Below are 16,616 nucleotides of genomic sequence, written 5' to 3' on the forward strand. Positions count from 1 at the left end.
TATGCCGCTTCCAGCTGTCCGTCAATAACATCCCACCTGGTACCAGGGACGCAGAGAAACATGTCCACCACACAAGTCGTCCAAGGGTTCAGTCTCACCAACCGATGGCTCCTCTATGCGAGCATGATGCTTTCTCCTGCTCAATTTGCGGGCGGAGTTGGGAGCAATATCCCCACCAACGTGGGATTCCTCGCCTACAACTGGTACACGCAAATTCAATGGTACCAAGCTGTTCAGGCAAAGGAACTCCACGCACTTTCACTCTTGCCGATCCACTTTAACTTTGTCTATGCGATCAGTTACTTTGGGGGAGTTTCATCGGGAAATATCTTTCTGAGTGCATTCCTCTCGTTTGGCACTATTGGGGTGCTCATCCTCAATACTATCTCTGCGTGGGTTAGCTGGGCGACCAATCAGCCGGAGGGATTTGGCGAATATCAATTCTTCTTTTTCGGGTGGAGGACTCTGAGCAAAGGATGGCATATTTTCACTCTACTATGGCAGATTGGAGACTCGTTTCTAGTCCTGAACGCTGCCCTCGCTGCTGGCTATCTTAGTACTGTTGGGAGTATCGACTCCGAGGAAGTTAAAAGGATGCCGTGGTATCTCCACAAATATCCCGCTATCCCCCTGGGGGCAATTGCAATGCTTATAATCGGATGGCCGTTGATTCTCTGGACAGAACTTATTGTCCAGCGCAATCACATCGATTCGGAGACTGACATGGTCGCTGTTTGGCTATTTGTGGCCCAAATTGGGCTGTTTTTGATACCCAGTTGGTCTGATATTCGTCGGCTGACACGGCGCTCGGAGTGATCTTCGGCGAGCTTCAAAGCCGGGGCTTTGAAGAACAATCGGATATTGTGTATGGAATGGATGCGTTCTCGCAAAGTGTAATGGCTCTGTTTTCTTTTCCTTAGATTTATCTTTGTCTTAAAGGGGTTTCGAATTCCGTGATGTACTATGAGAAAGAGGAGATTCCTAGCTTTCATCGACTCTCATATCCCGAGCGAAAGCAGCTATCAAAGGACTTGAAAAATGTCTGGTCACAGCTGCGCGGCATTCCTAATCAAACTCCACACGTCTTCGGTAACTGCCTAGGTGGCCCACTGAAAGATCACCGTTTTCCCTCTGGAACTTGTGGTCCGTTCCAATCCCTTCCTGAATTCATTTCATTTCTTGTGCATCAATATATACGCGCGGAAACAAAGAAGCAAATCTCGACCATCCATGCCCGCCAGTATAGATAGGTCTTCACTCATGCAGACCTCCATCCTAGCAATATCATTATTGACCGCGGACGCCTGTCTGGGATTGTGGACTGGGAATGTGCCGGCTTCTACCCTGAGTATTGGGAATACACAAAGCTGATGTACGGTGCGGAACGATTCCTAGAAATCGAGCAACTCATTCGCGATGCCTTTACAGAGGGTAAATATGAAGAGGAGCTCGAGGCTGAAAGGCGTCTATGGAACGACACACCTTTTGGTATATAAATCTACTAGTTGAACAGGCAATTGGCAGAACTTGATGTCCTTCTCTACTCGCAGCGTATTCGTTCCTGCATTATAATATTACCACTATCAATGAGCCTTCATACTGTATACTACACTATACTACTATAATATCATACTAATATCCCATACTAGTATCCCATTTCCCCTTAATATACTAGTATTAGTATACTCTACTCGTTGTATACTCCGAGGAAGGCGGTGAATAATGACGGCATGCCCCGCGTCCAAAAGGATTCTGCCATTTCGACTTCCTTGAACTTCAACTTCACTCTTAACTTCTCACCTCCCTCCTTCTCCCTCTCTCTCCCTCCCTCCCTCTCCTCCTCTCAGAATATGACTGCCGGAACTTCTTCTACTGCAGACCCCCTCGCTGCCTTTCCCCCCGGAGATTGTTCTGCGAATCTTGGAATTCTCCCCAGTCTCCGCCCTCGCCGCGCTCACTGCCACCTCCAAGGCCTGGCATCAGTTCATCGACTACACCCACCAAGAAGCTATCTACAACTCCGAATACAAGACCTTTCGTCCACCGGGATGCTCTCGTCCTCGTGAACTATCCTTCCTATCCGATACCCACTCCTTCTCTCGCTTGTTTGAAGGGACGGCATCATGGAAGGATCTTTGCAAGCGCCAGACTCTTCTAGCTCGCAATTGGGTTGATTGTCGTCCCATGAGCCAGGAGTCAGTCTTACAAATCGGTAATGATCCTGTGTGGCGCTTTCGACCCGATTTCAAACGCCGTTTCTTCGTCTCCTCCTCCCATGCTGGCGGGCTGAATGTCACCGATATGGACACCGGTCGCATTCTCTGGCGACTCCCCTCCACAACCGACAGCGACGGCGATGCGGTGCGTCCCTACGCACATCTCGAATATCAAGATGGTATGGTGGTATTCGATAGGGAAGGGGATGGCGTTGAGGTTTGGCAGGCCGATCAAGATGGTGCGGTACGGGGGGAGTTTCGTCGAATTGCCATTTTGAATCACGATTGCCAGACGAGAGGGTTCCAATTATCTTACTGGACTCTCTGCGTGGTCTCCAACCAGGGCCACGGCTTCGTATACGATATGACACAGCGTCCGCCCACGTTGAAAACCCACCTCAACATCGAAAAGGACGCGGTCGGCCATCTCGATCAAAGCGAAGATGCCGTCATTTACTCCATCGGACAAAAGGGGTACTACGTCTACGACAAAATAACCGGTGGCTTCCTCGGGATTCTTCAACCATCGCAGTGCACCGATAAATATCACATTCTCCCACCCGCCCCCAGTTCGCCGTCTGCGACCGCAGCATTGGCCGGCGCCGCTCGATATGGAACAGCACATCGACCATTCCCGCCCGGGGCCCCTCGAAAAGATTCCCTCGTACCTCTCGAACTCAATTCCGGGCCCATTCCGACCTCCGAGCATATGTGGGATGGCGTCAATGAATGGGGGGCTGGGATGCTAGATGGTGATCTCTTTGTGGGCTTCTCCCGGGCGGGCAGCGTGTTCGTTTGTTCTGACTGGCGCAAAGCCATTCGGGATCCAGCAGCTCTGGCTGCACACAGCTCTGTGATTGAATGCAAGTCGGATGGGTCAAGCTTCGACCTAGGTGGCTGGCTGTCAGTGCAGAATCACCGCGTGATGTTTGAGATCCAAGATCGCATTTACATCGTCGCACTGGATGATCGCGATCGGATTCAAAATGTTGAATCCCCATCTCGCGCTTCTTATTCATTGCTCACCAGTTCTGCCCCTCAGCTGGCAGTCCCGGTGAGCTTCATGACGCTGTGCGACGATGCGATCATGACCACCTATACGGTATGCTTCGCCCCTTGAACATCTCAAATCTCACCCACTCCTTTGCGTGTGTCGCATTGCTAATCTATGATTCACAAGACCCTCGGCTGGCGACAATCCTTGCCTAATATCCCCGGTGATGTGCAGCAAAATGAGAATCCCGCCCGCATCTTCCCAACCAAAGCGATTCGCGTCATCAGCCTGGCCCCCGATCTTCCCGGTGCAACACCAAAGTCGAGCTCGAACACACCACCAACAAACACCACCGGCGGAGACGGCTTGTTCGATCCCAATAGCCAGGACCGCCCACCCGCAGACGAAATATGGCGCTCACAAGCCGGACTCTTGCAACTGTTAAGCATGCTCGGCGATGAATACGGCGAAGACGAGGACGATGAAGAGCTGCAGGCCATGGTCGCAGGTCTCGGCGAGGGCGACGCCGACCTTGAATGGGAAGACGTGGACGACGACGAGGATGAGGATAACCAGGAGGAATCCAATGTCCTGGGCCTCTCGTCGCACACTGACGCCGATGCGGAATCATAGAGCTGGTCTCTCTTTTTCAGGTTTTCCAAACGGTCTAGCTTTCCGAGCCATGTATCGCCTGGCACGGACTCGCATTGACATCGCATGGGACCACATCCTAGGGTTATTCCATTCCTTGTCTCCCATCATTCGCACGCAGTTTCCGACTGACTAACTCTTACCGCAGCTCCTTCTTAGACTAACGAGGTTGCAGGGCCGACCAAGCGTCGCGTTCTTCAATTGTACCACCATGAAGTTTATGAAAAAATCGGTGAACCAACACCATACACCCTTCTCCGGCACCAACATTCCTCTAGACGCTCGTAAGTTGTGAGTATGCAGGTGTCCATAATCCACATTCCTACCATGGACACCTGGCGTAATTATTAGGTTGAATGATTCCGACTTCTCAAGGTTGTCTGTCTTTTGTAGTACCGCCGCAGTTTTCCGGTCCACTCATGAATGGGCAAGGTTATCCTATAAGATGAGACAGATAAGTTGATTACACCGTGAGTGATGATTGAAATTTCTCTTGATGGGCGGCAATGTCAATTTGGATATCTTTTCTTAGCTCTAGGGTGCTCTTGATATCATCGTACTGTTGCAACGTTGATTATTCCTCGCATAGCCCGAGTTAATTGGTCAGATAGATGGTTCTATATTAAAATTCCAGTCTTTTTGAAATTCAAATATCGTCTTTCCTCTAAGTATATAGGTAACTTAAACTTGGCCAAGCGAGATGCAACGCCGATCGGAAAGGTGTTGTGTAGGATGCCAGTTGCTCGAGACTAATCTGGCATATTGAATACGAAGCCACTCTCTCGCAGGTCAACTCTTTCGAAATATCTAACATCAATTTATATTAGTACTAGTACTACAAAAACAGAACTACAATTCCGAAAGACCCGTGAGAAATAACTCTTAACCATGCAGACTGATGAGTCCTTTCGCATCATATCACATCTAGTGCATAGCGTAACACAGAGATCGGGAATCTTGTCCTACCCTCCAGGGCTAGGACGGTCCTAGAGGCCATTAATCTATACGCATTTTTACATCTCTATGATCTGTACCTCCGATCGCATCTATCAATACCCGTGGACCAAATTGATCTTCTCGCACAAAAATGAATCAGCCTACTACTAGTATCTCGTATCTCGTATTCGCCCTCGATGTTCTCGAGCTCGGGGGCTGAGGGGCGAATTCTCCAGGACGTACAGTCATCTGCATTATGGTGTCACCGTAGTTTAATTTGGAATTAGATGTATGGATTGTGTACGATTAGTCCCTCATCAGCATATATAAACTATTTGAGAATGCCACTGTACTTCTTTCGTTTTTGTTGGATTAACTCTATAACCTCGACGCTTCTTATCCGCTCTCAGATAGTAAAATTCACCTGGCAGTTTTTGTTTTTCCAAAATGAAGTTGTCATTTGCGCTAGCTCTTCTTCCCTTGCCCCGTACACGGTAGCTCAAGATCCTAGTAATGGGTCACAGGCTATGAGCCCTTGTCTGGTTTGTACTAGCACATCCCAACCGGGACATGGTGAAAGCCAAATAAAGAACAACAGTCTAATGTCTCACGGAACAGCTCCGATGCAACAAAGAGGCCGCTACAGCAATAAACTGTGGCAGTTTTGAGAATATCGAGTGTACCTGCCCGAGTGCCGATTACGTTGAGGTTCTCATGAATTGTTTGGCTGCTTCATGCACGGCATCAGATGTTCTCAGTATGACCTTCGACTCCTTTCCCTAATGAAATATCGCTAATACACTATGTGCGCTTAAAGCGTCCTTGAAGCTACATATCAAAGTCTGCAAGATTCCACTTGTGGCCCCTGATAGCTGGTCCAATTGATTTGGTTGCGAGGATAGAACTTCCAGAGATAGGCCATCAAAGTGGCCAGCTCATCATCAGCATATTTGATAATATCTAAACCACTCTTCCTTGTGACTTATCTGATCATGACATCGCCTGGTTAATTATTCTACAATGAGACTTATAAAAGGCGAAATGCTTCAGGATAAGAGAAAATCAGGCAAAAATACACATTAATGATTAGTTCATTGCATAGTTCATTGCACGAAACTAAATGAGCCTTAGAGTATTCATAAATGTAGATATTAATCAAGGCACCTGTATTCTCCAGGTTTGTGACGCGTGGAGTCGGGATGGACGGGGAAATGCCGAGAGCCCCTCATTTCGATCCGCATTTTTCAACTCTCCCCTCCATTTCATTTTGAATCCTCGGAACATTCAGTTACCCCGACAGATCGAGGTGAATTTTTCCAACGCAGACCGACAAGATGGTCCAGGCAGATCATGCTGGCGAGCCTCGTTTATACCCGGGGGAGACCTTGGAGACAATCGGGGGATTCCCGACCATCTGTCACTATCAACCGCCGCCCACTGCCAGGGATACAATTTCCAGACCCTTGATCGTTTGCATCCCAGGAGCAGTACATCTGGCCCGTGTATTTTACGGTGGGCATCACGGATACCGCCAAGAAGACTTTGTGGTTCACTGGCTGAATGAATCTGGCTTCGGAGTCCTGTCATTATCTTACCCGCTCGACACAAACCCCCCACTGATGCCGGCGACAGGGTCAGGATTCCGGATTGGAGATTGGGGACGTCAAGCAGCATTGGGCTCTCAAAGCTGCATAGAACGTCATTCTCTCTCAACTCGCTCTGTGGTGTTGGTTTCATGGAGTATGGGTGGCAGAATGGTTGTCCAATTCAACATTGCATGCAAGCAACTAGGCCTTGATGTTCAGCAATATATCAGTCTCGCTGCTACCCCTGGAATATCAGGTATCCGATCACTCCAGGATATGTCTTGTACTTCAGCGGGATACTTCGACATCGCTTCACGGATCGACGCATTTTGCAAACAGCTGGACGCTGTGGACAAAGCAAACAATGAAAGGAGTATCATACCCCGTGAAATCTATCTGAGAGAATATGTCGGAGGAACTCCAATCAACTTGATTGGACTCAGGCTCAAATACGATGGCCAGGGCTCTTTCATTCAAGACGAAGTAACCCACGAAGAGGATTCACGGGTCTTCGATATCGAAAACACCCCCTACCCATCAGCACTATATCCAACAAGTTCGCAGGACTCGGGGCATTCTCTCACTGATAAGGCCACATGGGGATTCTTGCTGACATACAAATTGGAATCCACGATTGAAAAGAAGCATCTGAAAGACATTGAAGGTACTCAAAAGTGGGACAAGCTAAGAGCATTATTCCATGAAGCGCCATCAAGAATGTCGCGGGAGATTTCGGGAAATCATTTCTTTTTTGTGGGCGAAAATGGCGCCAGGGAAACGGCCGACAAAATCGGTGCTCTTCTTAGTGAAGGTGCTACTTTGCAGTCGGATTTGGCATCAATACTCTCTTCGGCGGAGACAGATGGCGGAAATGTACAACAGGGGCAGCATTAAATCTCTATTGATGTAAAAGCGAGAATTGTCACATTATATTTCGATAACCCCAAGTTCCTCAATTCCCTTGCATTACTTTGCTCACAATCACCACAATGATCATGATCATAGTTATGGCAATGAGGCCGATTCCAAGTTCGATAGAAATAGTACGGGCCTGGCTGTCGATCATCACCACTTCCCGTACCCGAATGCGAGTCTAAGTGTTATTATGCCCCGCTAGCTGAAACCGCCTCTGATCTTCTGAAACTCATGTTACGGTAAGATTATGAGGGCCCCTTTTCGCCCCATTCGTTACCCTTTTGGGGAATTGGTCATAAAATGGATTTTGAAATGTAAGCAGCGTCACCAAATGAGAGCCTAGACCCTGAGCCATACCCACCAAGGGTTTTGAAGAAAGAGGTGAATGCCACTCCGCCTCTTTTTTAAAATCAAAACAAATGACCCCTTGATACTACCTCTTCCCCAAATTCACAAGGATCATCGCCTGTGATTTCTGCCGTCGTCCTCATTGGCTTCTAATGACTGGAGCCGAATGATCGGATGCTAAGTTCTAGCTGAATCCAAGACCCTGCGTTGCAGAAAGCCTCATAATCGCAAAACTGAATAATCCCGATGGGGAATAGTGGAGCGAGGCACTTCGCATATATACTCCAGCTCGCCCGCATGTCCAAAGAGATCCCATCTCTGTATCGATATCACCAGTATCATCATGCATATTCTCGCCACCACCACTCTGTTGTCAGCCAGTCTTGCTGCTGCATATGACTTGCCGGACAATCTCAAGACAATCTATGACAATCACAAGGCAGGTATCCAGGGAAGCGACATGGTTTAGTTACAGTTTGCTAACGTGCAAAAAAGTCTGGTCAATGCAGTAACAAGATCGCAGGAGGCTTCTCGGACGGTATCGACGGCGCTCACACATTTTCGTACTGCGGTGATATCGATGGGGCAATCTACCTGCACGGCTCGGCCAATGGTGGTGAATATGACAACATGGATGTGGATTGCGATGGACTGAATGATAAAGGGGGGGATTGTGGGACCGATGAGACCGGGCAAGGAGAAACTGCATTCAAGGACCAACTCAGTCAGTATGGAATTCAAGATCTGGATGCCAACGTCCACCCTTATGTGGTCTTCGGAAACACAAACTTTGATCCTCAGCAATACGGAATGGAGCCTCTGAGTGTCATGGCCGTCGTATGCAACAATCAAGTGGTATGTTTAGTCCCCTCTCTAGGACTGCAATGCCCTTCAAGCTAATTCCTTGAGCCAGCTGTATGGAATTTGGGGCGACACCAATGGCGAGGACTCTACCGGCGAGGCATCCATCTCTCTGGCTCAGATGTGCTTCCCCGACGACGATATCAACGGAAATAATGGGCATGGCGAAGAAGACGTTCTTTATCTGGGATTCACCGGAAAGGATGCTGTTCCTGGCAGCGATGCTAATTGGAAAGCTGGGGACCGTGATGCATTCGAGGCCAGCATCAAGGAGCTGGGTGACAAGTTGGTTGCTGGCCTGAGTGCTTAGATTCTGACAATTATACGCCTCTCTTGAGCGAATATCAGATGCAAGTCCGATGTGGACTGAATATTGTATGATCATATTATAATCTCGCAAATCATCCCTACAGTTGCATGTGAGAAATGCTTCCCAGAAGCTTGTATAAGTCATTTCTATTCCTAAACCCTTGCCGCTGAGTGGCCTGAAGCCAATAAGTATTCAAAGTCGAATCCCAATGCCCTTGACCATTTCCAAGATAATAGTGCGCCAATTTCCATCAAAACGCCATTTAATCAAAACCATGCATATTAACCACCCAGAACTGTCCATCCGATGAGGCTTACCCACCCGACAACAAAAAGGACTGTCAAAATTCCGGCACCAGCCTTATCTTTTGTAGTGATAGTAGTACTCGTCGTAGTGGTTGACGTTGTGTCGTTATTTCCAGCATCTGGGTTGCTGGTGCTGTTTCCTCCCGTTGTCGAAGTAACTGGCGCTACCGCGTTGAAGCTGACCAAATTTGCCGTAAAGATATCGCTCGCGCTGATTTGCTCCTCCATTCCGATCCATCCGTCGTATTTGGATTGATACCATCGGACACCACATGTGCTGTTGCTATGGCCCGTACAGGATTTAGCGGCGGCTTGGGCTGATGTTTGTAGCTTGGGGATGATACTGCTATAGGTCGATGGAACAAGCATGGCGGTAAACGACAGCCAGGAGGAGACAAGTCCCTTGAAAAGGATCTCATTGTTATTGCACACTTCTGTAGGCTCGCATGTGACCTCTTCAAAAATGCCGCCGTTGCTGTCGGGGATAAACTTGTCCAATGTCTTATTCAGGAGACCATCGACGGCTTCGAGCCAATAAGAACTTCCGTTGGTCTATAGCGAGCATATGGTATAAGCAACACATCTCGCAAAATTCCCTAGCTGTATCGAACTCACATAATTGTATAGGTAGGCGGCTCCTGTCATGTAGGCCCCATAGTTGTATGACCACTGGGTGTCTCCACGTGTTGTACAATCATTCTCCATGTTTGTTGAATCGGCAACATCCCATGTCGCATTATTGATCAAGGGCGAAGAATCATCCGACACAGACCAGTCCCAGATCTTGTTGGCCCATGTCAAATAAATTGCATCTCCTGTATAACGCGCCAGTCGAGCGGACAGCTGAAACAGTCCGCCGTTTGAGATAGCGTTCTTCATGGTATAGCCGCTTTGGTAGGGATAGATCTGCCAGCGCATTCCACCCGAGCACTTGGTTGTATCCCATCGTTTAATCTGTGTGTTGAAAACTCCCTGAGCGAGGGATAACCAAGAAAATCCGTCGGAGACATCGGTGAATTGCAATTCGGCGGCAGTCATAGCAGCGACTCCCCAAAACATTTGATCGTCATTTCCCTGGATAGTCAATTAGTCCTGACTCGATAGCCCTAATTTTCACCGGGAGGACTAACCAAGTAACTACTATAATTGGTAGGCATGTAGTCTCCATCATCACCAGATTGCCACTCCAGGCCAACGCGTAGCTCGTCGTTATATGTGGTATCGCCGGTATAATGCCAATAATGAAGGAGGGCGAGAAATAACGCCGATCCCTCCCACCATTTGGTGGGGAAAGCGCCAGGTATTTGACCGGTCTCATTACCAGAATAGTAGGTCATCATAGCATACACGGCTGTGCTTGCGGCATCTTTGATCGATTCTGTTTTGTAGAAAGCGAGTCAGCCAGAGTCAACATCACCGGGGAAGCGCTATACATACGTTCATCGCTGATATCCAAATCAATGGCCTCAGCAGGGCTGAACAAAAAGACTGAAAGACAGAGGCCCCTGAATAGCAGCCCCGCTCCTGGTAAACGCATTTTTGACGGAAGAGAGAGGGCCGTCGAGAACTTCTTCTCTAGTGGGCCGATTGATCTGAATTACCGACAACACGCGGGGACGGAGCCAGCCGAGATGGAAAAAAGACGTTTCAGTTCTGATTATTCGCAGAAGGCATCAGACACAACTTTGTCAAGAGAGAGAGAGAGAGAAAAGTTGAGAATCCGACAGGATTCACCCAAATCGCGGCGGGCGACCCATATAGCGCTGGGAGATTAAATATAGCGCCAGAGCATGCGTAATCCTCGGCGCTAGCGTCGTCAACCTTTCTTTTCGAGCGACGCCTCTCGGTGGATCCCGCCAAGCTTTAGCAAGCTTCTGGGCTGACGATGATCACGCATTTGCAGAAATAAACACCAAATCAGCCTTGGTGCTTGTCTTTCCCCAGATCCCAGGGTTTTCTGATGAACCTGTTTGGTTTGAAAAGATAATTCTAGTTGACCCTTCTCCACAATCGGGTGTTCAGTCATTGTTGCAGTTTCTTGCAGGATTATCAGCGATCGGCATTTACAACGATCGGCATCCCCAGATAATCCTTCTTGATCAGCCTTATTTGTACTATAGTTCTTCTATACGGATTATATTATGAATATCATGATGCTTGTACTTGTATTGGTCCGTTATCCTCCTCCTTTCATCAGAAACTACGCCTTCTCACCTTCCCCCACCCACAAAGATGAGCTAATTAAAGCCAGCGGGGAAAATGGGAATACGAAAAGTGAAACACCTGCTGAAGGGTGCCTTCAAGTTTTCAGGGAAGTGCTGTTTCATTCTGCATCTTAGCCCGCCGAAATAAAGGGGGCAAATTGTAACAAACGCACAGGCACAAAGAGAGAAATTACTTTCTTCCGGACTAAGCATTCTCTTCGTCCGATTCGGCCCACTTCATATCAATAGCAATATCTTCAGGGCCAATCGAAGTTTTCACCTCTCGTGACGCCAGCTCCTCATCGAGTGCCCGAAATAAATTATTCAGGTACCTCCTCTCTCCTGGCACAGCAACCCCGATGTGTATTCCCGTCAATATCATTGCCTCGAAACAGGCTCTTGTCATCTTCATCATCTGTGCATCTCCACCCTCGTGGAGGTCTTTCAGTCGCTGCCTCCAAAAGACCCACCTTGGGATGCTAAACCCGTTCGTCGGTATTTGCGCGTTCTTGGCTAGTTCACCCGGCAGTGTTAACGCCCCTAGACTCTTTTCGTTCGCAGACTGTGATTCACGATTGGCCACCGCGAATTTCACCAATTTAAAATTATTAAATTGCATCCAAGCCGTACAGGCAGGTAACAGCTCGATCATGGAGATTTGTTCAGCATTGCCGCCGGCTTCCGACTTATCCGATCGCCTGAAGATCTCGAAAGTCTCCTTGAACAGCCACAGCGCCACGCTACTCAGCTCGTTTGCAAAGACACCGGCTGCACATAATTTTGCCGTCCATGTGGCTAGATTCTCCCGCTTTGAGGCGGCAAGAAACACCGATTCTTGTGTCCAGAAAGCCTGGACGTCCTCGATAAAGTAGGGGAGATCTATCCATAGTCGCTGACCATTGGGTAGAATCGCTTCTTCGCCATACGAGGTTTCGTGCAAAATGGTTGATCCCCCCCTGCGAGCCAGAACGCCCATTTCACGCGTACTCAACACCAAAGTCACCAAACGGTCGTGTTCCGCGCCTCCTGTCGGAATGGCTATTGCCGCATGGATGAGTTCATCCCACAGATCATGTATCCGCTCTTTGATCTGAGTGGCCTCCAACTCATAATTGACAAATTGGCTGCCGATATTGACTGCTTCATCACGCAGTCCCTGCCATGTTTCCTGTGAGTTACTCAGATCATATTGCGCTCGCTTCTCTTCGCAACTCAGTTTCGACACATAGCGGCAGGACATCTCTGCGATAGATATTCTGTTTCTTCATAGAATGAGGAGACTAGGGAGGTAAATGTATTCCAATTAGCTAATGTTTGGCAGGTAAATAAGGTGGACCAGGTGGGTGGCACTTACCCTCCAGGGCTTGAGTGAATAATGCAGGACACAGTCAGCGAACCCAGGCAGCAGTTTTAGGCAACAGCAAATCCACTTTTCATCTTATGATATGGATTACATAGATTAAGAATATAACTTGGGAGGTCAGAATGCTAACCGGGCAGAGCAACTTCCAAGGCTGAACCACCTCGATGATATAAAAGTCGCTAGTAAATCCCATGGATGCCGCCCGAATTCGAACGACTCCTTCATACATACCTAGGTAACACAGAGTTGGAGAATCCTAATTCCATAACCCCTTGATGCCTGGCATAGTAACTATGTAATGTATTGAGCAGTCCATACCCAGTCTTCTATCCCTATCTATGTCCACTATTTACAGTCGGGTCATGCACGAGATCAGAGATCACATCGGATATGCCACCTCGTTTCTTTGACACCGATGAAAGAACATCACGGTCCGCGGTTTTCTGCTTTTTGTTGCTTCTTCAGAGCTGCCTTTTGCCTCCAACTGTGCCCTCGGCGATATACCAACCACAGCATGGGGCTGAAAAGAACCCATAGTCCAGCGATCAAAGTAGCCGTCCATCCCAAGCCGATGGCTTCGATTAGGGGTGATACGAAGGCCGTGGTCGCGGCACCCATCAGGCAACGGCAGAGATTGTTGGCTGCGACAGCAGTAGCTGCACTATGGTGATTGACATCCACAATCAACGTGCTAAGGGCGTTGAAAGCACCCGTGGTAGCCATGCCGGTGAAAAAGAGCATCACCATAGGTCCCGCCAGGGCAGTACGGAATTGCATCACCCAACCATAAGCAAGGATGCAAAGAGACGCAAGGTATATCATGGGAATAGAAATCGTCAATCGAGCTCTCTCGATATTGAAGTTATCGATGTCCTGCTGTCGATTTTTCTGAATAGACATGCCTTGGATGCGCGCCTCACGTCGAAAATTCCAATCCAGGAGCTTACCGACCGTGAACCGGGAACTGATACTCCCCATTCCGAGAGGCAGATAGCAAAGTCCAACCTGGATAGAATTAAATCCAAAACGAGAACTAAGCTGCGTGCTCAGTGTACTCAGTACCGCCATGTATCCTGAAAACAACAGGCCGCCATAGAGCAGAATCAAGCCAGCCTCTCGCTGGGTAGCGATGCGCAAAGAAGAGATTGGATTCGGGCGATGCTTGAGCACCTGGACAGTACTTGGGTCTGGAGGATGTTCGGCTCCTCGAAAGCGAGATCGAGGTATCAGGAAGGCCCAGAAAGGCCAGTTCCATCGGGGTGGCAGAACTGACCCATTCCCTACCACAGCCCGGCAGGTCTCCGGGAAGACGATGAGCGTGATGATAAAACACGACCCTGAAAGAATGACCAAAAACCAGAAAATGGCTCTCCATCCCAGGAAGTGATCCAGCAGGCCACCAATAACAGGCCCGAGTGCTGGGCCCAGGGCGATTCCCATGCCCGCATAACCAATGTACTTTCCACGCTCTGCTCGAGTCGTCAGGTCCGCCACGACCGCGCTACCGAGCGCGATAGTGCCACTGCTTCCGGCGGATTGCAGGCACCGGAGAACCATTAAAGCCGAGTAACTATTTTGCAGTGCGAGACCAATGTTGGCTCCCAAGTAAATCACAAAGGCGATGATGTAGGCCGGTCGCCTTCCATAGCCATCAGAGAAACTTCCTAAGAAGGATGGGGCCAGCCCTTGGAATATCTGAATAATTTTAGTTTAACATTCCCTGAGCGACACAAGTTCTCAAGTTCTCATAAGCGTACCAAGTAGGTCGTAATGGTCAAATTGATCAGTGAAACCGACACGTCCATATCACGCGCCAACGAATCGAGCGCCGGCAGGTAGATGCTGCTTGAAAGTGGCGAGATCAGAGCCGCAAAAGAGCCCGCAATAATCACAAAGATTTTCTCGCCTGCTGGTAGCACGCTATACGGCGCATCTGGCACCCCAATATTTGCATCCACATTTACCTTTTCCGAGTCGTGATGAGTGTCATCTTGAGGTGCGGTTGGGCGCTGGTCGGCGATCGTCACTTCCATCCCTCACAGAAAATGAAATCCTGTCGCACTTCATTCACTCGGCATTTTGTCAATCGCGGGCGATCCATCGTATTTAGTAGTCCACAGACCTCATCCGTTTTCCCCATTTTGGATCGTGTAGTGTGTTCTTTCTGCTGAGGCGAATGTGTTCTGCGATCCGGTGGCGGGCCGGTACCGGGATGGTCGAATCGGGAAAGATTTGCGAGGGAATTTTCGAGCATGAAGTTTTTGTCTACGCATTGTGCAGTCTAACCGTAAACATCAAATAGGCCACTCACTCGTTATGTTATATTTTTTGGTTCAATAGATTGTAAATTGAAATGGAAATAATGTGGTTGCGGACACTGGTACAAGTGGACTTCAACTGTTCTGGACCTCGGGAGATCCATGAATCCAGGGATACCACCTAGTAGGAGGTATCGATGGATACATTTTTATCTACTGACTGGTAGTAGTAGATACGGGAATATACTCGGACTACTTGGTTTTTTTTTTCCGGCTTGTTCATTTGATTTAATATTACAAAGTGAATCACTAGCACGTTCCATATGATATTGAGCCCTTGTAGGGGGTAGCGATAATTGCTATTGGTCGATCAGTCATCCTGGCCTTAGGCAAGGTGCTTCTCGAAAAAGTCGGCCAACTGTGTGTATCTGTTGGATTGTCAGCGACGCGACCGATGGATTTTTCACGTTTTACCAGGGATTCCTCGAGATCAACTCACCCGCGCACATATTCCGCACGACTCTCCTCCTTCTCAAGATCCGCCCGGGCTCCCATCCAGCCATGCCACATCGTGGAATAAGTCTCAACAGCGCCGCCCTTGGGGCCCACGAGCGGTTGATACGCTGCGACCGTTGCGAGTTCCTCATCCTTCGATGCGAGTACGAGGTGAGGAATGGCGACCGACTGGGCATCAGCTGCATCCATCAGGCTATGATTGTATGAGCTTTCGAACTTTGCAGAGACAATAAGAGCAGAATATACGTACCCGGGGTGGCACTGGCTTGAGGCTGCGAAAGGGGTGTTGAAACCTGACGCTAGGATCGTCACCTGCGTTGCGAATGTCAACCTTGTCTCACATCACAATCACTGTGACCAAGTTTGCGTCGAGACTCACCTTTCCTCCCCAGCAGAGGCCATTGGCACCCCATTTGTTGACAGAGGGGAACCGCACGCAAAACTCTGGAACGGCTGCGAGCAGAACTCCCAAATTGCGCTCAACATTCGCGCTAGTGGCCAAGAAACTGCCAATTCGCTGCTTTTTCTCGTCGGTGTCGGCAGGGATCATATGTGCTTCGAGTGCATCGCCCTTGAAAAAATCGGGTACCAATACCACAGCGTTCAGCCGTGCAGCCAGCAAATCAGCGCCCTGGAGAGTTTGGTTGGTCAGTCCAAAGACATCGTAAATGTGCACAATCCCGACGCGGCCATCCGTCTTGCCGGTAACGTCTTTCCAAGTCGATCAGTAGACTGAAAACCAATCGAGGGGGCGCACAAACAATCTTGAAGATGGTCACTTACAGGTGTTGAGACCCGCAACGGTCTCGTATTGGCCTTTGGGGGGTATATCCCTGGGCAATGACAGCGGGGATGGTTCGACAGGCCTCGCAAGACATATTGATGATGGTTTATTTCTTTGTGAATGAATCCTAGAGGGGACCTCAGGACGCCGTTATTTATGTCTTTTTTGACTTGCTTCCTGCACTCTTCCCGGTCCCGGGGATCTTTGGCCCCTGACCCCACCATTGTGTCCCCCAAGAAAGGCAGCGTTGCGGTGACAGCCGCCTGTTGGACGAAGTCGGTGGGGCATGACGGAGTGCGGGGGTCACTGGGGATATCTCCGTGTGTCTACAGCGTACATTTCAACACAAGGTTGGAAGATATAACCGTC

General features: G+C 49.0%; 8 protein-coding genes across 8 annotated transcripts; 4 read left to right on the forward strand and 4 right to left on the reverse strand.

The window, feature by feature from the left end:
• Window positions 1–60: 60 nt before the first annotated feature.
• On the forward strand, window positions 61–816 carry N7481_006865 (uncharacterized protein; the record flags this gene model as incomplete). The annotated part of the gene is made up of 1 exon (XM_057266084.1): window positions 61–816. The coding sequence occupies one exon, from the start codon at window positions 61–63 to the stop codon at window positions 814–816; it is 756 nt and encodes a 251-aa protein (XP_057120285.1).
• Window positions 817–1,730: 914 nt separating this feature from the next.
• Window positions 1,731–3,843, forward strand: N7481_006866 (uncharacterized protein; the record flags this gene model as incomplete). The annotated part of the gene is made up of 3 exons (XM_057266085.1): window positions 1,731–1,739; window positions 1,906–3,318; window positions 3,397–3,843. The coding sequence occupies 3 exons, from the start codon at window positions 1,731–1,733 to the stop codon at window positions 3,841–3,843; spliced, it is 1,869 nt and encodes a 622-aa protein (XP_057120286.1).
• Window positions 3,844–6,131: 2,288 nt separating this feature from the next.
• On the forward strand, window positions 6,132–7,277 carry N7481_006867 (thioesterase domain protein; the record flags this gene model as incomplete). Its single annotated transcript, XM_057266086.1, has 1 exon — window positions 6,132–7,277. The coding sequence occupies one exon, from the start codon at window positions 6,132–6,134 to the stop codon at window positions 7,275–7,277; it is 1,146 nt and encodes a 381-aa protein (XP_057120287.1).
• Window positions 7,278–7,989: 712 nt separating this feature from the next.
• On the forward strand, window positions 7,990–8,817 carry N7481_006868 (glycoside hydrolase family 75 protein; the record flags this gene model as incomplete). The annotated part of the gene is made up of 3 exons (XM_057266087.1): window positions 7,990–8,109; window positions 8,142–8,501; window positions 8,560–8,817. 3 exons carry the CDS (start codon window positions 7,990–7,992, stop codon window positions 8,815–8,817), a joined length of 738 nt encoding a protein of 245 aa, XP_057120288.1.
• Window positions 8,818–9,098: 281 nt separating this feature from the next.
• N7481_006869 (glycoside hydrolase family 76 protein) lies at window positions 9,099–10,659 on the reverse strand (the record flags this gene model as incomplete). Its single annotated transcript, XM_057266088.1, has 4 exons — window positions 9,099–9,674; window positions 9,738–10,196; window positions 10,253–10,500; window positions 10,560–10,659. The coding sequence occupies 4 exons, from the start codon at window positions 10,657–10,659 to the stop codon at window positions 9,099–9,101; spliced, it is 1,383 nt and encodes a 460-aa protein (XP_057120289.1).
• An 872-nt stretch (window positions 10,660–11,531) lies between these two features.
• N7481_006870 (DUF3632 domain-containing protein) lies at window positions 11,532–12,566 on the reverse strand (the record flags this gene model as incomplete). Its single annotated transcript, XM_057266089.1, has 1 exon — window positions 11,532–12,566. The coding sequence occupies one exon, from the start codon at window positions 12,564–12,566 to the stop codon at window positions 11,532–11,534; it is 1,035 nt and encodes a 344-aa protein (XP_057120290.1).
• A 549-nt stretch (window positions 12,567–13,115) lies between these two features.
• N7481_006871 (MFS transporter) lies at window positions 13,116–14,722 on the reverse strand (the record flags this gene model as incomplete). The annotated part of the gene is made up of 2 exons (XM_057266090.1): window positions 13,116–14,384; window positions 14,447–14,722. The coding sequence occupies 2 exons, from the start codon at window positions 14,720–14,722 to the stop codon at window positions 13,116–13,118; spliced, it is 1,545 nt and encodes a 514-aa protein (XP_057120291.1).
• A 610-nt stretch (window positions 14,723–15,332) lies between these two features.
• On the reverse strand, window positions 15,333–16,295 carry N7481_006872 (uncharacterized protein; the record flags this gene model as incomplete). The annotated part of the gene is made up of 5 exons (XM_057266091.1): window positions 15,333–15,375; window positions 15,447–15,656; window positions 15,714–15,775; window positions 15,843–16,174; window positions 16,247–16,295. Coding segments are annotated over 5 exons (696 nt in total), but the record flags the coding sequence as incomplete, so codon positions are not given.
• Between the last annotated feature and the right edge of the window lie 321 nt (window positions 16,296–16,616).

The sequence above is a fragment of the Penicillium waksmanii genome, assembly GCF_028829765.1.
Source record: "Penicillium waksmanii strain IBT 27052 chromosome Unknown utg000007l:1.0-4314555.0:1.0-4317578.0, whole genome shotgun sequence".
NCBI lineage: Eukaryota > Fungi > Ascomycota > Eurotiomycetes > Eurotiales > Aspergillaceae > Penicillium > Penicillium waksmanii.